Here is a 26,363-nt window from a genome sequence, read left to right on the forward strand (position 1 = left end):
AACCATTTGAAATGCATGAAACTGAGACGTGGCCATCATAGCATATAATCAAGCCTGCCAAATGCATTACAACAAAGACTAAAAAGCAGGTGTGAAGAAAAATTAGCCTGAAACAGAATGACCTCTCACTTCTCTCCAGATGAATCGCCTACCATTTGTCTGTTGGTGCATCAGCAGGTCCTACAAGGAACTTAGTACAATACCATTACAATATGTGGTTGAGATCTTGAATATAAAACTTTTTCACTGCAAAAGTAGGGGTTGAAACAGAGCCCACATTCGCATACGGTGGTCAGCCAAAAATCCTGGCTGGGGCTCCATTGTAGCCACTTTGCTTCTCGATTTGTCTGAGCAGCTGAACAAGCCAGGATTCAGCACATAGCTTCTCATTACATGCAGACTGGAAAGTCTTCTTCTTCAGAGATCACTCATTGCCTAGTAAGATTGTCTTACATGAATATGGTCTTAAAAGTGAGTCTGTAAATGACTGTGGAGGCCAATTCTGGATCCGCACATCCTTCCACAGTGGGGACATACCGGTAGGTTTCTGGGCAGGAGTTGATCACGGGACGGTTTGCCAAACATCCCTTTCTCTTAGCTCGTTTCTCCCTTTCGTCCTGAGTTTGTGCTGGTAGTACAATAGCTTTGTAAACAAGCATTTTGGTTTCCCTGCAAATGTCCCAGTCCTCAAACACTCTACACTTCAATTGGGAGAAAGCTGCACTCAACTGGAAAGTATGGTCAATGTCTTCCAACCAAGCCAGGACATTAAGCAGCCTCTAAACCATATGGCTTTGTATCCTGGCTTTTGGGAAGACAGGAACCATAGTTTCTGGCTTTGCATGTAGTGGGAAGCTAAGGTTACGGGCTTCATCCTGGTTCTCCCAAAAAGGGAAGAATGACGTGTCTGCAAAAGGGGTTGCATACCTTATGCATCCGGGCTTGTTCATCCAAGATCTTTGGCTTGCAATCATGGCTGAAAACTCTAGGCTGATTCATGCACCCAAATCCATCACTCAACGCTAAGTGGTAGCAAGCACTTGTGATCCAACACAGAAGTCACATATTACCTCACCCCCCCCCCAAAAAAATACAGTGCCTTCTGGTAGAATGAGTTTGCACATTCAAATACGAGTCATCGAGCATTGAATATCGAAATAATGAGATATCAAAGGATGGACTGGGCTCTCCAGCAACACCATGAGGTCCTGTCACCCATGCTATGTGCGCTATTGTCAGCAGTGATGCCTTGATATGCTAATGTTTGTTTTTCTTTCCAGGAGTCTCAGACTGAAGAGATTGCCTACTTCCTAGCACAGTCAGTCATGCTTTGTTCTGTATGCAAGCATAGAATTAACTCTACTGGAAGATGAGCTCTAGGAATTTCAAAAGCAAACATGCTTTTTAAAAATAAAATAAAATAAGGTGGTCTAATAAAAAGTGTCACATTGCCTACTTTGTGAGCACAAAAAGGGAAAAAGGTAAAGGATGCCTGGACAGTTAGGTCCAGTCGAATCTGACTATGGGGTGCGGTGCTCATCTCTGCTTTCAGGCCAAGGGAGCCAGCGTTTGTCTTCAGACAGCTTTCCAGGTCATCTGGCCAGCATAACTAAACAGCTTCTGGAGCAACCGGACACTGTGACAAAAGCCAGAGTGCACAGAAATGCTGTTTACCTTTCCACCACAGCAGTACCTATTTATCTACTCATGCTGGTATGCTTTTGAACTGCTAGGTTAGCAGGAGCTGGGACAAAGCAACGGGAGCTCACTCCATCACAGGGATTCAAACTTCTGACCTTATGATCAGCAAGCTCAGGAGGCTCAGTGGTTTAGACCACAGCGCCACCCACCCTCCCTCTGTCAGCTACAAAGCTTTTTGAGTCACCTTGGAGGGTGGTCACTATCTCTCAGCCAAGCCTTCCTCACAGGGCTTTTGCAAGGATAAACAGATGTGGCTAAGATTTCCAGCTCCTAGGATGAAAGTCAGGTTATTAATGGAAATAAATAAAATAATTTTCAATGCATTTTTGCTTTTCCCTTTCTGCTTCTATGCTCTAAATCAGGGATAAGGAAACGGGTTTGCCCAATTGATCTCAGAATGACTTGCGGTGGATCAACAATACCACCTCTCTTCCAACTCTTTAACATTAGTTACAACTCAGATAATTGGTTAATCAGCTATTAGTGGCATTGGCTTGTTTATTTAAAGTACTGTATTAAGTTTGACCTGCTTGGTCAATGTTGAATGTTAAATTTGTCACAGGTCTCACTATATTATTATTATTATTTACTGCACACTTCTCCCAAAGAAGTCTGGGAACTGCAGAACTATAATTCCCAGCAGCCTTAAGAAACAGTTCCTGGGATTACGTGGGGGACATCATGTACTGTAAACATGTGTTGGATATGCATTAAATGGATGGTTTGAGTGTGCCCTACATCTTACTCTTTTTTTTCCAGAAGAAAACTCAGGGATTGGAAAACGGGGATTAGAGTTTTGTGTGAAAAGGCTGAGAGCACTCATTTCTGGTAATGGGGGGGCTGGGAAATCCTGGACTAAGCATGACCCTTTTTTAATTCTAAGTGTATATCTCTATACTGTATACAAACACTTGGTTCCCATTGGGTGGATCTTAGTGATCTAGTTAAAAAACAAACGAAAAGGTAGATCATTCTCACAAGCCTGCCGTCTGCCCGCTCATACTGTATACTATACCGTGAGTGACAGCGTGCCAATTTTTGCTGTGGTAGTTTCACTGCTCTGACGGCTGACTGTAAAACGAAACTGAATTGAATGGAAGGAGACCAGCGAGCTTCAGATAAGCTTAAATCGTCTTGCCAGCTTCCCCTTTTGCGATCTGCTGATGGAGCCAAGATGACTGTCAGAATTTTATGGAGCATATCTTTGCTGTTCTTTGGTACTGCCCTGCCCCTGTGGGCATCTCAAATTTCCTGCATAAATGATGACGGCAAGCCAGTGGACTGGTAGGTAAAACAGCTGGGTTTGAAGGAAGCCGAGGCAAGTATATATATATACTTGCCTATATATATATATATATATATATATATATATATATATATATATATATATGGGACAACATGAAGCTCCAACACTCAACTCTAAGAGAAAATAATTAGCAAATTAATATCAGAGGCTGTTAAAGTTGCCTTTGAACTATACCTCCAGAAAATGAAATGTAAGCTACTGAAATCTGATTAGTTTTCTGCGCAATTTATGCACATCATCGCATTATGACTAATTGCAAAACAGCCATTGATTCACAGAGGGCTTGTTTCTTTTGATCAAGAGAGAAAATGATTATGCATTACAATTCCAAGCCTCAGGGAAACAAGAGCAGTAAGAATAGCACGTATGCCAAGCTTGCATCTCATCGTGGAAGTGTTTCCCTTCCTTCTCCCTCCCTCTCTTATCCGGCAGTACAGGGCTGACTAGGGAGGAGGCAGCAGGCAGCTATTTCATAATGTCTCCATTTCAATCTTGTTCTTCAGAAATATCTCTCGCATAACTATCTTGGGGAGTGAGCTGTCTCCTCGTATGACAGCCTTAGCATGGTGACACAATCTGGATCCCTGAAGCACATCATCTGCTTTGTTAATCAAGGCTCATTTTGCAGCTAGGCATATCAGTATGTGAAAGCTGACAGATAGGAGAAACGAGTTGCTTGTTCTACACCTGTGGAGACGGTACTGTCAACTGATGCAGAAAGTCTTTCGGCGATGATTGCATGTGCTGTTGAAATTCAGTCTCCAACGTTCATTTAACTCTGCTGACTCTAGGTCCACATTTGCAGATCCTTTTTTTTTAAAGACATGTTGTTACTCATACAGAGCCCAACTGGCAATGGGGGGATTTTCCTAATACAGTGCTACCTTGATTCTCAAACTCCTTGGTACTCAAACAACTTGGAACCCAAACACTGCAAACCCGGAAGTAAGTGTTTGCAAACTTTCTTCGGAAGCCGAATGTGCTCCATTTTGAGTGTTACCCTTGTAGAGTGTGCCACACTTCCGTTTTGAGTGTCACGCTGAGGTCTGTTCTGTTTCTGCTATTTATTTTGTGTTTTTGCTTTTGTGGCTCTTTTTGTTTTGTTTTTGTGACTGTATGGAACCCAGTTCAGCTACGTATTGATTGATTGTGTGACTGCAGTACATTGTTTATTGCTTTCATTTTATGGGTCAATGGTCTCATTAGATAATAAATTCATGTTAAATGGATGTTTTAGGGGTTATTTCTAAAAGTCTGGAACAGATTGATCCATTTTGCATTACTTTCTATGGGAAAGCGCGCCTTGGTTTTGGAACACTTTGGTTTTGGAACTGACTTCCGGAACAGATTAATTTTGAGAACCAAGGTACCACTGCACTAATTGAAATATGCAGGAGGTGGGAGTACCAGGATTGCTGCTGGGGAGGGAAGGCTTAACACTATGCTCCCTGCACACTGCAGTGCCCCCCACCGGGCTAATATTTAGTATTTTAGAGCTCACAATCTCATTCCTAACCAGGCATTGTAGTTAGGTTCTCAGCTAAGCTCCATTGACTTTGTGTACATCTATGCAAAGTAGGAGGAAGAAACGGCCAAATTTTCTTTCAATGTGACTTTTAAGTTTTGTAAAAACAAGAACAACCCACCACCACCATCTTGCAAAACAAAACACAATTAAAAATCCCAAGCCAGCTGTTTTAAACTGACAGTATTTATGGCTTCCACATTTGTGTGGTTTGAAGTAACGAGGGGCAGAGCAGAAGTGAAACTCTTGCATGAAAAACTACTGCTCCTTGCAGAAAAGCAAAGGGTGCATTCATTTCTAATGACAACTCTTAGCAGAAAGGTGAAATAAGTTTCAGCAGGTGCGTTTCATAAGTGCACTAATTATTAATCTGCTTGCATCCTCATTTAAAGCACGAGCTATTGTGATGGGGCATTGTTGTGATCTGGTACGGTAGATTAATAAAGAATGTTTCTCTGAGACCCATGAAAATTACAAGGTGAATTGACATGAACTCATTTTTATATACTGTATAGGAAATGGGTTCTTTAAAAATCTCAGAAATATTTAATGCACAATGTGATCTTGGTGGTTTTTAGTTTGCGTTCACAAAACAGCCTTGCGAATAAGTATACTATATACTAGCCCGCACAAAAGCTTAACTTTCCTAACATGCCTAAATGCCCGTGGTATATAATTTTTTTAACAGCTACTGTAAGGAGTTTCTCTCTGGTCAACTTGGAGATGACACTTACTTGCCACAGAACAAACAAGTCACTATATATAGGCCAGTTCTGGCCTAGAAAAGGTTTACTAGACTATTTGCTCATACGCATCTGCATTAGGTATTTCTGATGTAGCCTTTAAAAGAAGGTATCTCTGCTTTACAAAAGCAACCTGGTAGCTTGGATGAATTTCTCATTTTCCATAGCTGACCAGTCTAGTGAATATTATGAAGGAGCTGACATAGCTTACTTGTACTCATAGGAGCCAACTCCTAGGGGCTCAGGTCTCTTCAGCCCCCCCCCAAAATATTTAAGGGGACCAGGCTCCCACAAAGTTGATGGGCATTGCCATTCAAATGGTGTGTGCCATGTCTTGTGATGGATTATGTGGGGTGGGGCTTACCTGCCCCACCCCAATATTTTATTAAAGTTGGCTTGTACTTCATATTATATAGAAACAAAGACAACTTTTATTTAGGCAAGTATTAAGTTTGGAAAGATAGGGTGCTTGCTGCCAGTCCTCTCCACTGCTCCCCACTCCCCCCATACTTAGCTGGAGAGACAGCAGCACATGGTGTGGAGATGTTTAACAAAGTCCACACCTTTTCAGCACCAAGCGTTCCCTGATTCTTCTAAGAATGTTCAGGTGTTTGGGTTGTATTCAGCTAATGCAATTTATTTGTCATGGCTGAATTAGTCATGTTGGTTCATTTCAAAGGGTCTACTTTGAGTAGAATTTGCATCGAATTCCACCCACAGGGTAATGTTATTCCCAGTGGATCCCAGGTCATTTAATTAAGCAGAGGGGCATTTGGAACTGCATTTCCCTTGCTTTCTGGTGGCAGCCGGCACTTCTGACCTTTCTTGGAGTAATTCAGGAGTGTCTGAGACTTCTGCCACAGTTAAAGCATCCCACACAAGCCCTCTGTGGTTTCTTCAAGGTCATAATTGGAATCAACTATATATAATAGCATGTAATGAAGGCACAACATAGCTATAATGGCCAGAGCACAATGCAATTTTAATGTAACAGCATGCAAACCAGGATGTCAAAATATAAGTCCGAACTTCCAGGGAAAATATAATTAATCGGAAAATAGGAAATATTGTAAGAACTGGCTGTACAACAGGCATCCAGACCATTAACTTGTCATCTGAATTTTAGCCATTCCCTTTCAAATGCGGTGATATACCTGAAGTTCAAGCGAGGTGTATCTGAAAAACTCATTTCAAGCTGGCGCGTTTACATAATTAGCTACTGACAATTTCCAAAGCTGACCATGTTTGCATCATTAGCTACAATTTGTTTTTAAGGTATAATTTTGATGCATAACAAACCTTTTCTTAAAGCACTCCCAATTTAACCCTACACATTTTTTCCCTAGGTATGTTCTTTACAAATTCCCCAAGCACATGAGTCACGATGTGGCTGGAACTGGGCTGGAATACATGTTTATGGATTCTTTGGCTCCGATTTGGAAACCAAGCAAATATTTCGTCAACATGACAGAAAGTGCTCTGGGGCAAACGTTGCAGCAGCTCTACCAAACGTACAAGTCCGAGGCAAGTGATAACTACAAAAGCAAATGAAGCAGACAGAAAGGCCCTTAAAAAAGTACTGAGGGAAATCTCAGTAAGAGTATTTAGGGCAGGGGTGTGGACCACAAGCAATATATTTACTGTAACCATTCAACAACCAACGAGAACCGAGCAAATAAGTTACAAAACAGGAAACACACATAAAAAATACAGTGGTACCTCAGGTTACATCCGCTTCAGGTTACAGACTTTGCTAACCTAGAAATAGTGCTTCAGGTTAAGAAATTTGCTTCAGGATGAGAACAGAACTCGGGCTCCAGCAGCACGGCAGCAGCGGGAGGCCCCATTAGCTTAAGTGGTGCTTCAGGTGAAGAACAGTTTCAGGTCAAGTACGGACCTCCGGAACGAATTAAGTACTTAACCTGAGGTACCACTGTATCCATAATACATACTGCAACATTAAAATACACCAGTTAAAATTAACTTGAATCTTCATAATCCACATAGATTCTAGATAAACAGCCAACAACTTTATTAGCACTTCCTTTTATATGTCAAATATAAACTATGTCAAAATCAAACTCCTGAAGAGTGAGACTCCACCTTAAAAGCTTTTAGTTAGAATTGTTTACTCTTGTCTAACCAACATAACGGGGAATGATCTGTTTCGATCGTAAACCATTGACCCCAGTGGTAAGAGCATAATTTATCAAGGGCCCATACTACAGCCAAACACTCCTTCTCACCGCAGCATAATTGCATTCTCTGGGCAATAACTTCTTACTGGTAAATACAACAGGACGTAGTTCACCTTCAACACCATGTTGAAGCAGGATGGCACCAAGACCAGCTTCCGAAGCGTCAGTCTGAACTACAAAAGGCTTCTTTTGATCAGGTGCAGTTAACAATTGAGACTGCAGCAAAGCTTGCTTTAAGGCATTAAAAGCATTTTGACAGATATCGTTCCATACAATTGTCAGTTTGATATTTTTAACACAAATCAGCAAGTGGTATTACAAAGTCAGGAATGAATCACCTATAAAACCCAATTAAGCCTAGGAAAGACAGTATTTGACATTTGGCCTTAGGTACTGGCCAATCCTGAATACTTTGGGCTTTAGACTCTAATGGCTTAATATGACCACTCCCAACGAGGTGTCCAAGATATCCCACCTCTCCTCAGGCAGACTGGCACTTCGAAACATTCAAAATTAGACCGGCATGTTGAATCTTGACCAAAACACTCTGTGCATGCTTCAAATGATCATCCCAGGAGTTACTAAAGACTGCAATATCATCTAAATAGGCACAAGCAAAGTTAGACATGCCATTGAGCAGAGAATTAATCAAGGCCTAGGAGCATTCCATAATCCAGAAGGCATGTTAATGAACTCATACAAGTCCATATGTGTAATAAATGCTGATTTGATAGATGTATCATGGTCCATATTAATTTGCCAATATCCTTGCCGTAGTCTGTGGCACTATCATCTGTCTTCTAGGCTCACACTCTGGGGCAGATCTCTTTGGAAAGAACTGTCTATAAAGCAACTCTTTCTCCCGCACTTCTACATACTTCCAAAGTTGGGTCCTTAAGCAGTTCTTTCTTAAAGTTATGATCAAGAAGGGGTGAAGGAGAAGTCATGGTATTCTCACCAGACTTCGCCAAAGAAATTTCTGTTGACTCACAACCTTCATCAAACTGATTTGCATTTCCAGTGACAGGCTCAACACATTGGCTAGCCAGCCTTTCTCAACCTGTGGGTCCCCAGACGTTGTTGAACTACAACTCCCATCAGCCCTAGCTAGCAACAACATCTGGGGACCCACAGGTTGAAAACAACTGGGCTAGACGATTCACTAGCCTGCTGAGCTAAATGCTGTCTAAAATGAGATTGTTGTCTATAAGGCAAGGTGTAAACATACCATTTTTATGTACTAAAACTGGTAAGGACACTTTAAAATCTTTGTATTCACAATCCACCTGGGCTAGACTGGTTTTTACTGCTTGGCCCCCATAGGGAGTTACAATCAACTCATTACCTCTTTACCTGAAGGAGCAGGAGCACAGCTTGGGAGTCATTTTGGACTCACAGCTCTCCATGGAGGCACAGATCAAATCTGTGTCCAGGGCAGCTGCCCACCAGCTCTATCTGGTACGCAGGCTGAGACCCTATCTGCCCGCGGACTGTCTCGCCAGAGTAGTGCATGCTCTAGTTATCTCCTGCTTGGACTACTGCAATGCACTCTATGTGGGGCTACCTTTGAAGGTGACCTGGAAACCACAACTAATCCAGAATGGCCTTGGCCCAGTATACCTGAAGGAGCGTCTCCACCCCCATTGTTCAACCCAGACACCGAGATCCAGCACCGAGGGCCTTCTGGGGGTTCCCTCACTGTGAGAAGTGAAGTTACAGGGAACCAAGCAGAGGGCCTTCTCAGTAGTGGCGCCCGGCCTGTGGAACACCCTCCCATCAAATGCCAAGTAAATAAACAACTATCTGACTTTTAGAAGACATCTGAAGGCAGTCCTGTTTAGGGAAGTTTTTAATGACTGATGTTTTAATGTATTTTTAATCTTTTGTTAGAAGTCACCCAGAGTGGCTGGGGAATCCCAGCCAGATGGGTGGGGTATAAATTATTATTATTATTATTATTATTATTATTATTATTATTATTATTAGCCTTCTAAAATTTGGCCAGGTTGCAATAGCTTCTTGGATACTGAGGTAATATCAGCACCTGTGTCCCATAACCCAACTAATAAGAGGTTATTAATTTTAATTTCCTCACTGAATTGCACCTCAGCCCATCTAGATTCACACAGGTCAATTAATGCAATTCTCACAGTCTGTTGAGCCCCATTCGGCGCCTCTTCTGATTAACCATTTTCTGTTGAAGCACCTCTCCCCCAAAATGGAAATGTGACACACCCACACATGGTCAAAAGAGGACATATTTTTGCATAAGATGTTCACATGCTAATTTACAGGTTATAGGTGCTAATTTAGAAATGATTGTAAAATAGAAATAGAAACGCAATATCTCACCGTAGTAGAGAAGAGTGTCCTTAAGTGACCTGTGTGCCTGCTCAGTCCACTCCATCCTTGAAGTTCATTGCTGGACAACCAGACGGTCATTCAGTAGATGATGACCAAACAGAGGGTTGTCCTCTGAAAGTGGGGCATATGGCTACCCTAGGTAAAAGGGTGACTTGAGCGGCCATAGAAAAAAAACACCACACAGGTGAGTCCTCATTAGGGATTGGCAAATTTGTCCATTTTAGTTTCTCATCTTAAATCCTTCATTCATCATGTTTTTCAGTTCTCAGGATTTCTGCAGCAATTTGCACACATGGAGGGAGAGGAATTAAACCCTCGTGAAAATTTGTCAATTTTTTTGGATACAGATTTCTCCTAATAAACTTAATTTTGTATGCCGTTTTGACAAATATGCACATTTTTGCAAGCAGTTCCCCCAAATATTTTTGTATGTATGCATCTAATGAACATTTTCCCAACCTTTTGCTATGAAAGAGCACTGAGAAGGCTAGGTTTGTGGTTGTCCTCCCAGAAACCTATGTCTACAGGCATTTAGCTATACTATACCAGGTTTCCTTTTAATAATTAGCAGGAAGGATTAGCATCACAGCTAATTTCCACATTGTTTGGTCCCAAATCTGTGAGTGCTACTAAACCCTGAAACACACAGATGCACACACAAGTATCCATGTGTCAAAAAGAAGCTTTCTCCCTGGTGTGTTGGGTAGGAGACAGAGAATTCGCTCATCTTGGGGAGAATGTTGTCTGAAATGTTTAATGTTAGTATGCTTGTTTCTCTAGCCTGGTAACTTTCTCAAAGAGCCAGGTGCAAGCTCTTTTTTGATTATCATAGGCAAGGATTCTATAAAATGTAAAGTTGGACAGACTACTAACTTGGTCTTTTGATGTGCACCTTGTTGAATGAGATAATTTTCTTATCTGTTCTGATTTCAAGAACCGAATCTATGACTTTTTTTTAAAGTGACCAACAAGCTATTAAATTTGCATTCTCTTAGGAGCTGTTTTCCAAGTAGTGTGTATATTTAAATATGTAGTTAATGATTGATTGTTAGTATTCATTACAAACAACATTTTTTACTAGGAGTTGTTAATTATATTGAAATAAGTAGGCATTGATATATATTTTAAAAAGTTGGCCAGACTGCCAAGATAGTATTAGCTTCTTGCCATCTTTCCAGCAGCCACATTTAAATACAATTAAGTTTTTTTAAAACTAGTGATATGCATCCACTTATAACACACAGGAGAAAATGCAATGCGAAAAGTTCACTCTGTACAAAGGGTAATTTTGAAGGAGGATAATTTTAATAACATAGGCTATGGGCCAATGTGACTGCTCGCTAGGGGTGTAAGAATTTCTGCTTCGATTTCTGTTTTCTTTGGTATTTCCCAGCATCCCTACTTTTTACAGCACTAGAGGTGATTTATAGCTGTGTATCTAGATTATGCCTTTGGTTTCAGACCAGCGGCAAAGGACCCTCTTGTGTCAATGATCAGGAGAGTGTTGCTTTTTAGAATCATGTTTCCTTAAATAACATATTTAATAGACTGGTGTCTGTCTGTTTAGGAAAACAGCACTGCCTATGTGATATATAATGATGGACCACCTAACAAAATGAATTACAGCTGGACACATGGACATTCTAAAGGTATTACCAAGTGGCTTTTGGGCCCGTTTCCACCTGCGACAGATGAATAGGGGTCCAGAAAACCACACAATGCCCTGCACACCTTCCTTGCTATGTGAGGGAGTTGAAGTGGGAAATCGGAAACTGGCCATTCTGAATGGGAAAGCACTTTCAAGGATGAAAACCTTCATCTCCGCCACCAAAAAATTTTTATAAAAGGAAAGAAATGTATTCAACCTCCTGAACAAAATAGGAGGATATAAGCAAATGATTTGGTCATACTGAATGGATAGGTGATAGATAATGCCTGAATATGAAATATGAATTCCTGGGCAGAGAGTGACTTCTGCACTCTCCTATCTGGGTGACCCCAGAGCAGAACATGCCTCCCATATGCCATTCTGGCGCTGAACTCTTTTGGGAAGCTGTTTGGCGGTAGCAGAAAGTTAAGTGTGTAAAATTTGGCAATCTGAACCTATACTGAAGAAATGGCTATTTCCCCACAGGTTTAGTCTTGATGACTCCACGTCTAATCGCTCTATATCTAGCAATCCACATTTCTCCACATTTAAAAGGTCGTGCAAATCCTCCCCTCAAGGCACATGCTGAAATACTTTCTGCAGTGAGGAAAGAAGATTTTTTTAAAAACTATTCTAGAGAGGGATAATCAACTTCTGCAAAGTCATACGCTGGGATCTTGGCCAAACTAGTCACAAAATGTGGAGAAATCCTTGATTACAATGGCCAGTAGGCTGTTGCGGGTAGATTTTGAACTAATTAGTAGCTTCAGCTATCAGGAAAGTGGCCCTTGGGAAGAAGGTGTTTAATGCATTCCTCTTTGAGGTTTTCTTGCTATTAGCTTTGCCCAGAAGTACAGGAGGAAAGGGTTAAGCACCCCTTTCCCCATTGGCCACTTCCCCAGAGATCCTGGTTGCCGAATTTTCACATCATGTCCAGTTTGACCCCAGAACTTCCAGAATCCGCTGAGAAAATGAGTGAGTTGCTGGTACCTTTTTTCTAGGCAGACACTGTCACCGTTTACTGTGTGGAAGACATGTGTGAGACTGTGCTGAGTGAATAGAAGGATCCTGTGCTGGGAAAAGTGATTCCAAACCACATTCCTGTGTATTAGTCAGACCATTAAATTATTTAACTGGGATAATGCATTGGAGAGAGGCTTTTGACTTTTATGTTCACTGAAATTCCCACGATGACACAATTCTTTGCATTTTTCTTCCTTTATTAATGACAGGGTTTTTGCTCTTGGACCAGTCCCAAGGTTTCTGGGTTATACACAGTATTCCCGAATTCCCTCCATTTCCCGAGGACGGCTATGGATATCCACGCACGGGAAAGTTCAATGGGCAGATAGCAATCTGCATAACATTCCGATATGAGCAGTTTGCGGAAATAGGTAATGATAGCTTACTGTCTAGAAAGTGAGCGCGAACATGTCTAGATGAGTTTCTGGCTGCCGGTGTTTGTTACCTTAGATGTGCCTTATGTATGTATGGCTTGTTTTGAAACTTGCAGGACGGTCATCTTAAATCGTAATTGGTAGCACTTCAAGTTTTGAATCAAGAATGTGAAACTTGCTAAGTGCCGACACACATTGACTGCAGGCCTCAACGAATTTGGCATACCATTTTCATGCATGTGGCAAATTATAATCATTAGCTGGGCATGCTGACTTGGAAGTCAAATGGGCCTTGTCCCCTAGGAAGAGCTTTTGAAACAGCAGTCTTAATCTCAGCTCCAATGAAAAGAGTTACAAAATGGTTGTTCTAGGGCTGGAAAAAGTTTACAAAGGCTTAACACTAAGAGCAGTAAGTACTGTATGTCCAGAAACACAGATCTATTCAATGGTTGTGATTCATAGAATTGTACAGTTGGAAGACACCCTGAGCATCATCTAGTCCAATCCGCTGCAAAGCAAGAATATGCAGTTGTCCCATACGGGGATCAAACCTGCAACCTTGGCATTATCAGCACCACGTTCTAACCAACTGAGCTATCCAGGCATAAGAACAAAGGACACCTGGATATAAGGATGTAAGTCGAAGCACGCATATTAAGTGTCCCAGAAATTGAATGTTTTGCAACCGAATGTGTTTAGAGTTCAGAGACAAGCCATTGCCTTGGTTTTTGAAGGACTAATGTGACTAATACACATCTGAACTGTAAGTGTGAGATTAAGGCTGCAATCCTAAAAGTTCAACTATTGCCTTTTCTCTCAACTCGAAAACATATTCAGCTACAAAGAAACGGATTTCAGCAATGTAGCCATACTTAATATGTTTGCTTACGATTACAACCTTTATCACAAATATTGAAATCATATGGGCTTTTGTTACATTGTTTTTGGTTTTAGGGACATAGACTTATTGCTCCTAGGGTTTTCAAACTAGCCTTGGCAACCATGAAAGCTAGAACCTTTTGCAAGTGCCAGAGCAGCCATTGCAACACCTTTTTCTTATTTCCAGCATGCATGCCAGTGTGCAGTTACTTTAAAAGGTGACTTTTTTGGGGGGGGGAAGGAAACTTTTTCAATGTTTTATATTTGCTGCTTCTCAATTCCACATGGAATAAGCTGCATTTCTGCAAATCTAAGGTGTCTGTCTCAAACTGTTAACAGTTTCCCACTCAGATTCCAAAGTATGGAGATGCTATGTTGTTGTTGTTGTTGTTGTTGTTGTTGTTGTTGTTGTTGTTATCATACAGATACTTACTGAGAAGTGAATTAAATGAGACTTACTTCCAGGTCAGTGTGTATGGAATTGCAGCTCAAAATTTGGTCTACATATTGTCCAAGTTTATTCTGAATGAACATGCCTATGTTTGGGCAACATAATCACCTGATCCTGGGTGAAGCACAGACCAGAAGCTGGGCACAGGAACAAGGAATCAGTGGGCTGAAACTAGTGTTCACCCATGGAATATAATAGGCATTGGCTGTTGTTTCTTTAAGTCTGCAAAGGATACATGATTGATTATACCCTTCTCTCAGTTTGCACCATGTTTTCGGTGCATTGAAGTGTATGGAGTGGAATAAAGTAATGACAAGGGAACAACAAGACAAATAACGTAGTTTTTGGCAGAGGACGAACTGCAGCAGTGTGGAAACAGCGCTGAATGCAAAAGTGTAAAGCAGAAAACAATTCCTTCTAGAAACTCAGGAATCAGATGGGTGTGTAATAGATCCTCTCACAAAAATTGCTTGTATCAATGCTGCTTACATATGTTCTTCAAAACCAGGACAGCATTTAGCACTTTCCCTGATTTTTTCTTTTTTCTATTTTCTTCAGATAAGCAATTGTTATTCTACAATCCAAATGTCTACAACTGTTCCATCCCAAAGCCCTTTCAAGCAGAGCTCCCCAACTTGCAAACAATGTGTGCAGGAGCACAGCTGCCTTCAGTTCCTTCAAATCAAAGCCTTACTAAGCTTCAGTCAGCCCAGGGAGAAATTCTTTTCAACTTTGCTAAAACACGGTATGATCACGAAGGTAAGAATATCTATCATGAAGTTATTACTTTTGTGGAAATGGGGGAGGAGGGGGCTTTGAGGGGATTCCTGACAGGAAACCTGATGCATCAACTACTGGAGGTCTTAGAAACATTTAGCAGTATATCTATATATTTGCATATCCGTAATAACAAAGGGATGGATAATAATTCACCTCCCGCTGAGGGCAGAAAAATTGTGATAATGGCAGTGAGGATGCAACCCAAACTCTGAACACTGAAACACCTTAATCAAAACTGAACACCCGGGGCCTTAATCATTACAAACATCTAGGGGTCCTTCAAAAAAGGTAAGTCCCTCTAACAGGAAACTCCAGGGTCCCCTTGTGGACAAGACTGGAGCCACTGAGAATGAAACGAAATAAAACAAAATGAAATTGAAACCAAAGTGGGGTGGGGGTGACCTTCCTTCAAAGTAGCCTAATGAGTACTGAGCATGCCCAGTTCTCACAGAAAGCCATAAGATACTGAATGTCAGCTGAATAAGAAAAAGAGACAGAGAAGCAGGGAGAGTTTATTTGCCACTTTAAAAGTTCAAAGCCATGCTGGATCAGACCAGAGGCCTGCCTAGTCCAGCATTCTCTTCCCTCAGTGGCAAACTGAAATGAAGTATACAAACATTAGCCCTAATTGAGTCAATTTAAGAAGCAAAGCCAGTGATAATTTCTCACTTGCCCCCAACTCCTTATTTGCCAGATATCTACATAGCCTGGATGGCTCAGAAACTGCAAACAAACTTCCTGGTGGAATCCTGGCAGCGCAAGGGACACAGACTGTTCTCCAATTGCTCCCTTCCTTACCACGTCTACAATGTAAACCTTGTTGGCACACCATGGAACTCCTCATTCTCATCCTATTACGACCATTCTAAGTGGTGCGTTTCTTCGCGCCCTGAAGACCAATGGACATGTGTCGGAGACCTAAATTATTCCCCTCAACAGGCTAAGAGAAGTGGTGGCTTCGTTTGCACCCAGAATCCGCATATTTACATGGCTTTCAGGGCATTGGTTCTCCATTATTATGATTGCCGTGAGTTTCAGGAATTTACACATGCAGCACAGACCTCTGGCCTCTAGGTCCTTCCTGAAAAGTGCAATTTTTCCTTCTTTCTTAAAAAAGAAACGTTTCTGGTCCTCGTGGCTTTGGAGAAACAAAAAGAGGCTTGGGCATGATTTCAGGAAACAAGATGGTTCATCATGCCTGTCCTGGAAGATCATATCTATTTTCTTTTTTTACTCTTACATTCTCCAGTCTTTTCTAAGGACTTTGTATTCTGTAAAATACCCTAATATCAGAATTATATACATTATGTAACTTCAAGCAGGCCTGCATGATTTAGATAATTGGTTCTTAGAGCAAAATAGGAGAGATAATGTTAGTGAAGCATGTGGGCTTCCTTGGTATATAATTTGGGTTTGTTTTTAAGCTTGAAGTGACTAAAAACACAGGCTGGGTTTATGAACCTAGCATGCCTACCAGTTATGTAAAAGAAGGAGGACAGTGTTGTTTTAAGTGCAGTTTCAGAACTTCTTCTCACAAATACTCCTGAAAGAGAAAACCTGCTGAATTGGAAAGGGGGATAAAATTTGATTCAGTTTGCATTTAAAGGCCAAACTACCACATCCACACTTCCTGAAACAATACGAAAACTGAAACACAGCCATCTTTTGCAATTAGTAAGCGCCTGGATTTTGCAACACAGTTTCCCAGCCATATACTAGTGGCGGTGGGACGTACATGGATGCTTTATATTTGGCAATATTACTTTGCAAAAATGTATGTATTCGGAGAAATCTACACTGAAGTGCTGATGAATTTTCAGGGTTTATATATATACGTATATCACAAACCGATGTGGAGATGTAGAAAACTGAATTTATATTGGAAAAATAAGAAACTGAGAGTGCTCAGAATTAACACCCCTAAAGTGTATTTTAAAGGGGAATGTGGCCTAACCCCTATACTTAATAGTTATTTTGTACCTGGGTCTTAGTACCCATCTTCTCAAGATGACTGAGGGGACCAAACACAATGTCTTGAGGTAACATGCGTGACATCGCGTGGAGCCAGGGGAGCGGGTCCAAACACCTTCTGAACACTGAGGGGGCCCTGACCTCTAAAGAACCAGGGGTGTGAAAGTACCTCAGCCCCTAAGAGCTGGTGCATGGTACCCCATATGATTTAGCAAAATGTTTGTCAGTCAGGATGTTTGTCACCAATCAGAAGCAGGGCTTTTTCAGTGGTTTCCCCCGCAAATGATGGAATTCTCTCCTCCTATAGGTCAAATTGGCACATTCTGACCCTCTTCTGCTTTCTCTTCTGCTGTTTCCTCTTCTGCTTTCTCTTGTTGTGTAATGTTAGTTGTAGCTTTCGAAGTAATTGTTGTTTTGACTGATATTACAACTGCTTTGTTATGATTATTGCGAGACACCTTATGAGCCACAAGGGTTGAAAAGCAATTTTTAAAAATCCAAACCAATAATGAAGACTGTAAGCCTGTCTATACCTTCTTAGCTGGGAGTAATGTCTGATCAGGCGTGTAAAGGATTGCACTGAAAGAATCAGCACTCAGAAGATCTAGGTTCAACCAAGTCAACAGTTTGGGCCTCTGCTTCTAATGTTGCAAATTGCAAAGTATTAAGATGCCTGTAAATTTGAGTTAGCATATCCCCTGCAGCTGTGGATAAACTTGGGTTCCAATAGTAGTGCTTTAGAGTATGTGCATGAATTCTTGACAATGAATTATTGACTCTTGACAATGTCTCTACTTGGTGGGGGCAGGGGTGATGTCAGGGTGGGAGAGAGGGAATTACAACAAAGTTGCACTCAGCAACTGCAAGGATTGAGCAAAAGCTTCCTCTTTCACTTTCAGAAATATTAAAGCAAGAGCAAAAAAGCATATAAGGAAGTTTTTGAGCTGAAGGTCTTTGTATTGAGAGGTGGGCTATCAGGGCTTATAACCACGTCCCTGCATAATGTCCATATCCCTGTATAATGGGAAAGTATGGGTGGTTACCCTTGCTTCCCGATTAGCGATGAGGAAGATGATTCAATTCAGTTTGCACTGAAAGGCGATCCTGTCATTATCACACTTCCAGAAACATCCACTCTTTCTGAAATGCGAGAAGTTAAACGCAGCCTGATCTTTGCACTGGAAGTTGGTTTTGGTAAACCGCTCAGAAGCTTTCTTATAATCAAGTGGCATATATACGTTTTGTTGAATAAATTTTTAAAAAGATTGATCCTTTGGCATTTTGGTTGCATTTGTGTCTTATTGGTTTCAAACTTTTGAACTGCTAAGAGGACAAGCTTCAGTATGTGACGGTGACTGCTCTTTGCTTGGAGAAGCTGGTGGATGACTAATTGCAACCATGATTAAGGTCCGGATCGTAGCTCCAAATTGGCTTCCGCAAAGAACAAAGCTTGGAGAGAGAAGGTGAAAAGGATGAAAGATTTGTTCCTAGAGTCAAGCAGCACATACAAACAGCTATCTTGAAGATTCGGTCAAAAACTTGGGTGGAAATAAGCACTTTAGATAGGTTAAGTTGACTCAAGCTAAGGTCACCAGGAGGCAACCCAGAGAATATCTGCCCTGTTGCAGGGAGGGCAGACAAGAACACAGGGGGAAGAACAGCAGCCTCACCTTCTGTTTGATCTGCATCTTTAAAGGTGGCTTCACGTTTTCCAATTGCAACGTGGCAGCCCCCACCCCAACTGAATCAGAGCAATGAACAAAGTAGACCATTGCAATAAAACAAAGGCTAGTAATTAGTAAAGATCTGAAGGCAGCACTCTTGTTTGTTGCACAATGTGTTTCAGAATAAATGCATCCTTTGCCATAACTGTAAGTGGCAGGGAAGGAGGAGTCTGGCAGAATTCCTGCTTCCTCATTCACGCCAGACTAATCCTGGCAAATTTTGAATAGGACGTGTAGCAAAAAGGCACAACTGAAGAGAACTTCTTGTCACTGCAAGCAGGCAGGTTATTTTGTCCACCCATTTGGTTCCCTCTCTGGCAGTAGGCATTTAAACAGTGTCTTTCAGGAAAACAAAAAAGCAGCATCTGCACCCCTAATCCAACACACCAGCAGATGTTAAGCTTTTTGCTGTCTGTGATAGATCCTCCTCTACAAACCAAAGAACATCTGCTTAAGAGTCTAGTGCTGCCACACTGGGTTAAGTGTAGAATATTGCAAAGCAATGTCAACTATTCTCAGAATGATGACCACAAACAAGCATACAAAGCCAGATTTCCAAGGAAGAACTAATACCATACGCACAGCATGCACAGTTTAAGAACTAAATTTCTGGTTAAGGTTGCAATTTTCAGGAAATGTTCCTGGCAGTAGATCCCCCTGGCATGAGGACTAGCTGTTAGGAGCTATAAATGACAATTGTGTGGTGTAATAAATTATTAGATTTACTTCTAGGATAATCCCTTTCCTGCCTCTCTTGACAATCCCTGCTTCAGCCATAAACCCAGTGCATGATCTTGGACTATAGTCACTGACTGAGTTTGGACATCGTGATAAACAATGGTTTATCATGAAGGAAATAAATCTAGTCTCTCTAGGACTCAGACACCCTCCTCCTCTGATGAGGCCATACAGAATTTGTTTCCATTTTTGATTAGCCACAGTTTGTCGTATTGTTCAGCCTTGACAAACTGTGTTGTTGTTGCTTTCTTATCTTGAAACAAGACAGCTTCAAACCATCGTTTATGAAGCTGGGTTTAAATTAACCACAGTATAGGGTTTGGAAGTGGCCGCACACAAAACAGCTGTACTTGGTCAATCTGTCTGTCTCTTAAAATAAAAGCTGTAATACATGTTTCTTACAACTGATAACTTACCACTTTTACTGAACTGCAGCTTATACCTACACTTTTAAAACCAACACGCAGGTGATAGTTCTACCAACATTTTATGCTGTGAAATCTGGAAGACTTACTGGGATTTCGAACAGCAAAAGGGGTGAGGAATTGGGCTTCGGCAAAGATTTCCCACATCTGGAAACTGTATTTACACAAAGGCCTTTCTCTCGCAGAGACCAATGACTGAATATGGTTCTACAAGTTTAGAAAATTACTATATATTTCACAGGCACGCCCTACATTCCAAAATCCATTTCATTTGAGGGCAACTCTTTTCCGTGCTTCCTCACCATCTTCCATAACAACAAATCTTGACTCATATGTTAAACACCAGTTCCATTTTACACAGCTAAAATGTGATAGCTTATTGTCTCGTAGCACATCTGACTTGGAGATTTGGAAATAAAACAGGGAGGGGAGGATCAACACACAGTGATACACAAAGCCTTCAACAAAATATTGAAAAGACGAGCCAGACTCTTGAACAGAAGCAGACAAAGATGTCTAAGAGGCAATGCCACATGTTTTTTGCTGTGTATTCAATGGGAAAGCACACTTTTTTTTATCTCTTCCAATCTCTGGGAAATGTCCGTGACATTCGCCTTTACTTATGCTTACCACTTGAGATCAACAGGACAATTACTGCTGAGTAAATGTGCTGAGGACGGCGGCCTTAGAGAGTGAAGAAATAACTCAGATAGCATATGATGATTGGAATTTTTTCCTGGTAGACTTGCATAACAGGAGTTGTACCGGATCAGATAATCTTACTACAGAAAGTTCCCCCAGTTGCTGCCCAGGTTCTCCCAAGAAACCCTTATAAGCTTTCCCATTGTATGCACCCATCCTCTGATTTTCAGAATTAGACTGCCTCTGCTTTTGTACATAATACAGTAGTCATGGACAGACTTGTCCTCTGTGAAATAATTTAACCTGTTTTAAAATCAATCTAGTGTGGTGGCCATCACCAAAAGTTAATTATACAGTGGTACCTCGGGTTAAGTACTTAATTTGTTCTGGAGGTCCATTCTTAACCAGAAACTGTTCTTAACCTGAAGCACCACTTTAGCTAATGGGGCCTCCCACTGCTGCCACGCCGCCGGAGCACAATTTCTGTTCTCATCCTGAAGCAAAGTTCTTAACCTGAAGCACTATTTCTGGATTAGCGGAGTCTGTAACCTGAAGCGTATGTAACCAGACGCGTATGTAACCTGAGGTACCACTGTACACTGAATGATACAGTACCCCATTTGTCCTTTCTGAATCTACTTCCATTGGGTGACCCTGAGTTCTAGTACTAAGAGAAAGAGAGAAAAATATATCTGTCCACTCAATCCATTGAATGCATAATTCTATTAACCATGTTGTCTTTTCCTCCCGAACATCATACACTGACCCAAATTTCACCATAGCTCAAACACTTAAATCTGTTCCAGAGAGCATTAGAGATAAAACACCCTGAAACTCATCCACCACAGTCCCTATTGCTAGTCTGACATTTATTATGTCTACAAAACACATACTCCTTGCTGTGAATTACAATATAAAGTGAAAATTTCTCTCTGTCATGCATAGCAGAGTGATGAAGTAGTTGCCTAGTTCTCCGAACACAATTTTACTCCAAAAACGGAAATCAAAATATGCTCCCTGTCTGACTCCAAGCTTTCTCTTTTGACTGCATTTGAAATTAAAAGAAGGATCTCTTATATCAAGTGTGTACTAATTCATAGCCGCTTGCAATGAACTAGACCACCAGTGGAAATTACCAGAATCAGTGCAGTCTTGGTACCTAACAATGTTGTTAGAAAAGAGAACATGGCAAATGTACCTATCCCATAGATTTGGTCAGACCAGATTCCTCTCTGTCACATTTCACAGGTCAGTAAAGATTCTTTCCATACACATACTATCTAGCTAGTATGTTCAATATGCTTCAAACAAGTCTTAAAAACTCCTGCTGTGGTTCTAACTCACTATCTTTCATCGAGATCTTTCAGTTGGTTATAGTTTTGTTTACATGGTCTTTGTAATCATGCTAAAAATGTTCAATAGAAACATTTTTAAGAAATATATCCAAAACTCCAGTGCGTAGAAGCCAAACATTATGAACGACAGAACATGAAACTGAAACTGATTTCATTAATTATCATGGTGTAAAAATACACTAGGTAAGAGATTGACAAGCTAGATAATCCATTAAAACCTCTGTAGTGTGAATTTAATTTCACAGGCATCTGCGGAACTTGAATGGAGAGTGTTCCAGTATAAGCAGTTTGGCATGATTAAGAAAGTACTACTCCAAACACTCTGCCTATGAAAGGCTCGGTCACTTGAAGACTAGGAAATAGAATTTTAGACATCAAGGAAATGTGTGTTTGGTGCCATAGCCTTTTTCCAAGCTGATGGCTCCATTCACACATCTTTCATTTAGAACTTTCCTCAGTGCCATAAACAGAATTTCCCTTTTATTTAGAACTCCCCATTATCCCCAGTGCTTACATCCACATGCACACACACACACACACACACACACACACACAAACACCACACACAACACACACCCTGTGATTCAAACACTGACTGTAAAATCTGCCTACAATAGCATGTTCATCTATGTACATCTGAGATGCCTGTCCTTAGCAATGTGCTAAAGCACAAAGCTTTTTAAGAATGAGATCCGACTTACAGTAAGGTGGCACGAAGTAGGTCTCTGACACACTGTAGGTCTCTGCATTTTCGACTCTTGGAGATGGCTCAGGAAAGTAATAGCGACTCAAATTATCTTCTGGCTGCGGCAGCTGCTGCCGGTGCTTTATAAAAAGTGTCGTCTTCATAATATGTAAGGTGGAGCGATGATTGAGGGGTTGGCTTGACAGATGTAAATATTGCAGCACTTATTCACTAGCGCTGCATTTCTTCTTTTTTTTCTGCCTCGGGCAGAAATTTTAATGAAGGAATCTATCCGTGACAACAAAGGGAGCAGAGAGGCAAAGGGTTGAATCCTGCCGCTTGTATTTAAAACAATGGGAGTTTACCTTCAAACTTAATGGTAACAGGACTTCAAAGACTGAGCAATTCTGGATTGAAATAAATAAATAAATCCGAGGGCAAGATGCTAATTTAAAATCAATTGGCATTATACAACATAGCTAAAAGAAGGCCAATTTCCATATTATCGAGTCTAGGGTTGCCATGTTTTCTCAACAGTGGTTATGGGGCTGGGAGTGTCTTTTGCTACAGAAATTACCTTTACAAAAAAGTTGGTGCCAAGTAGCAGTGAGGGGTATATGGGTATGGAGCATAAGCAGTCTAACCATCATTATCCATCAGTGTATATGCAGATCCTTCACGTGCCCCTATTTTCCAGGGACAGTCCCAGATCTACAGAAGCTGTACTGGTTTCTGATTTGATCACAGAATGTCCCTATTTTCATCAGATAAATGTTGGAGGGTATGGAGTTATGTGTGACACACACACACAACCGAGCCAAGGAGATAAGTAACTACACCACCTTTAGAAGACACCTGAAGGCAACCCTGTATAGGGAAGTTTTTAAAAGTTTAATGTTTTATTATGTTTTTATATATGTTGGAAACTGCCTGGAGTGACTGGGGCAACCCAGTCAGATGGGTTGGGTATATAAAAAAAAGTTATTATTATTATTATGGAACAGAACGTCCCTATTTTCACCAGAGAAATGTTGGGGGGTATGGCTTGACACTTTACAAAATACTAGAGGAGAAATCTGTGCTCTGAGATGCAGTATGACAGGATTAAGGCAGGATAAAAACCATCCTATATACTAATTCTTTCTTTCGGTAATGTGGCTTTAATTCATTTTCATATTTAAACTGTTTAACATGGTTGCATTGAGATATATCTTTGTTTACATTATAGCATATGGCATGCAAAAATTACATAAAAATAAAACAACAATAAACACCCAGATAAATGTCTCTGAATATATTCACAAAGTTGTGTCAAATTATATATACCCAAATGATTAGAGTCATTACAGATAGGAAATGATGTAAGTTGCATGTGTATTGCTCAGATTGGTGATCATAAGTAAAATGTATTTTGTGTTAATAACAATTAGAACATACAGGAATTTATAGGATGTGGGGAAGGAGGGGGGAGGAAAAAAATTATCACCTGTACTTCATGCACACCAAATTGTGCTGTAAACTATGAGTTCTTTTCTACTATATGACTCAATATTTGTGTAATCACTAAAGTCACACCAGTCTGCACAAAAAGTGTCGTGTTTCTTTTGACCTCTTGCAACTTTTAATTTATGTGTCAGTTTTTACAATTACACGGTTTGCCATTACATCATTATGCCATTGCTCCATAGTTAATAAATGCAGTGATTTCCATGCCCTGCAATAGTTGCACTTGCAGCTGTTAGTAGATGTGATATGATGCAAATTAGAAACAAAGAACTCATAACACGACTATACAAGTTAAGTAGAGACAGTGCTGGGGGTCATGGGCACTGTCTGCCTTGTAATCAAAGATATATTTTTTGTAAATACATTTCCCCAGAACCTTTCTATTTTTGGACACTCCCACCACAGATGCTGATATTTCCCTATATACCACTTCTGAGTGTGGTTCCTTGTACAGTCAAAACAGCAGCCCAAACACAAGAGGGAGGTATCAGTAGGCTTGAGGGCACCCAAAGTTTCGTCCACCTCCCAAACAAAATATTGGGAAGGGGACTAAGGGAATTTGGGGGCGGGGAGCCCAATGCAGAAATGAGATTCCGACTAAACATTAGGAAGAACTTACTGACAGTAAGAGCTGTCTCTGTTATCAGAGCTTTTTAAACAGAGGGTGGATGGCCATCTGTCAGGGATTCTTTAGTTGTGATTCCTGTATTGCAGGGGATTGAATTATATGATCTTTGATGTCTCTTCCAGCTGTCCAATTCTATGATTCTACAATCATGCACCTCAGTGTAGGAGGAAATGTGGGCTAAGCGAGTGATTAACGGGAAGTCATGTAAACACCCCGCAATATCAGGGTGAATGCTCATCACCTTGTAAGTAAATCAGAATGCATGTTCAGTAAAGACCAGACATAGCCCAACCATGGCGTAAGCTTTGTGTATGCAGATCAGGATGAATGCTGAATAAACATCTCACCTGGAGGAACCCATATACTAATATCGCCCACACACAAGAGGACCGTATCAGCAGACTCAGGGAAATCTTGAGGGTGGGTTTTTTTAGATAGTTCTGAGGTTTGCAGAAGTACAGTGGTACCTCAGGTTAAGTACTTAATTCATTCTGGAGGTCTGTTCTTAACCTGAAACTGTTCTTAACCTGAAGCACCACTTTAGCTAATAGGGCCTCCCGCTGCCGCTGCACCGCCGGAGCACGATTTCTGTTCTCATCCAGAAGCAAAGTTCTTAACCCGAGGTAATATTTCTGGCTTAGCGAAGTCTGTAGCCTGAAGCGTATGTAACCTGAAGCGTAAGTAACCCGAGGTACCACTGTCCTCAAAAAATGCAACTTTCCCACAGGGCATTTGCAGAATGAGAGATCCAATTGCTGCTCCTATTAGTAACTGTTATTTAGTGATTTGCTGTTCTGTGTTTTAATGCAGTGTTTCCCAGCCTTGTGTCTTCAGCTGTTTTTGCACTACAGATCCCACCATCCCTAGCTACAAGACCAGTGGTCAGGAATGATAGGAGTTGTAGTTCCAAAAACAGCTGGAGACCCAAAGTTGGGAAACACTATTTTAATGGATTGTGCTTTTAATGGATTTAATGGATTCTTATTTGCGTGTTTTAATCATACACCGCCCAATGGCTTGTGTAAAGGGCAGCACAGAAATCATCAAGATAATAGACAAATAACTGAAGATGTGAAAACAGCTAAAAGGAGCCAAGTGAGGACTAGCATGCTCAGTGTGGACATGGAATGCTCGCAGACTGTTCAGGAATATAAAATGGAAAACTGAGTGAAAAGAGGATTTAGAGAAGTCACTCCTGGATGAAGGCAAGGCTCTGGTATAAAGCAGCATCCTCTGTCCCAAGCATTTTGTTCCACTTGTGGATTAGTTATGTTTGTGAAGCTGTTTTCTAGATTTCCTTTGTCCATAGTAAACAATGATAAAATGGCAGCGCGCTCTACTTTTTCAGGAGGGCAGTGACCACAACCTGCAACAGATTTAGGCACATATTTAAAGCCATTGGTTTTTTAATGAACTTAAGTATGCCCAGTTCTGTGCTAGAAGATGTTTCTACAAGTTCTTCCTATCAAGCAAATTTTGTGTTATTAGATTACAAAGCTGTGTATCTCCAGAATACTGAAATTGCTAGGCAGTGGAGCCAGCCCTACCATTAGGCAGAATGAAGTGGCCACCTCAGGTAGCAGATGCTGCTGGCAGAGGGGGGCGGCAAGCAATTGGTAGGCTGAACTGTGTGTACCTCACAGCCAGTGTTGTGCCCCCAAGTTAGCCATCTGCCTTCAGGTAAGGATGTTGCTCTG

General features: G+C 41.0%; 2 protein-coding genes across 2 annotated transcripts in view; one reads left to right on the forward strand and one right to left on the reverse strand.

Moving 5' to 3' along the window:
• LOC309372504 (uricase-like) overlaps positions 1-23,260 on the reverse strand; it is a 35,827-nt gene extending 12,567 nt beyond the window's left edge. Inside the window, exon 1 of the mRNA XM_081916139.1 lies at positions 22,549-23,260. Within this exon, the coding sequence (XP_081772265.1) occupies positions 22,549-22,596 (48 nt within the window). The 5' untranslated portion in view covers positions 22,597-23,260. The remainder of the gene's footprint in view (positions 1-22,548) is intronic.
• On the forward strand, positions 2,843-18,242 carry DNASE2B (deoxyribonuclease 2 beta). The gene is made up of 6 exons (XM_081915535.1): positions 2,843-2,985; positions 6,622-6,799; positions 11,405-11,486; positions 12,718-12,879; positions 14,771-14,971; positions 15,687-18,242. The coding sequence occupies exons 1-6, from the start codon at positions 2,876-2,878 to the stop codon at positions 16,064-16,066; spliced, it is 1,113 nt and encodes a 370-aa protein (XP_081771661.1). The 5' UTR covers positions 2,843-2,875; the 3' UTR covers positions 16,067-18,242.
• Positions 23,261-26,363: the final 3,103 nt, after the last annotated feature.

This window comes from Podarcis melisellensis, assembly GCF_964234715.1.
Source record: "Podarcis melisellensis genome assembly, chromosome: 6".
NCBI classification, from domain to species: Eukaryota; Metazoa; Chordata; class Lepidosauria; order Squamata; family Lacertidae; genus Podarcis; species Podarcis melisellensis.

Coding starts and splice junctions, on each gene's coding strand:
- DNASE2B (XM_081915535.1), top strand. CDS start 2,876: ATGACTGTCAGAATTTTATGGAGCATATCTTTGCTGTTCTTTGGTACT. Junction 2,986..6,621: donor GACGGCAAGCCAGTGGACTG/GTAGGTAAAACA, acceptor TTTTTTCCCTAG/GTATGTTCTTTACAAATTCC. Junction 6,800..11,404: donor ACCAAACGTACAAGTCCGAG/GCAAGTGATAAC, acceptor CTGTCTGTTTAG/GAAAACAGCACTGCCTATGT.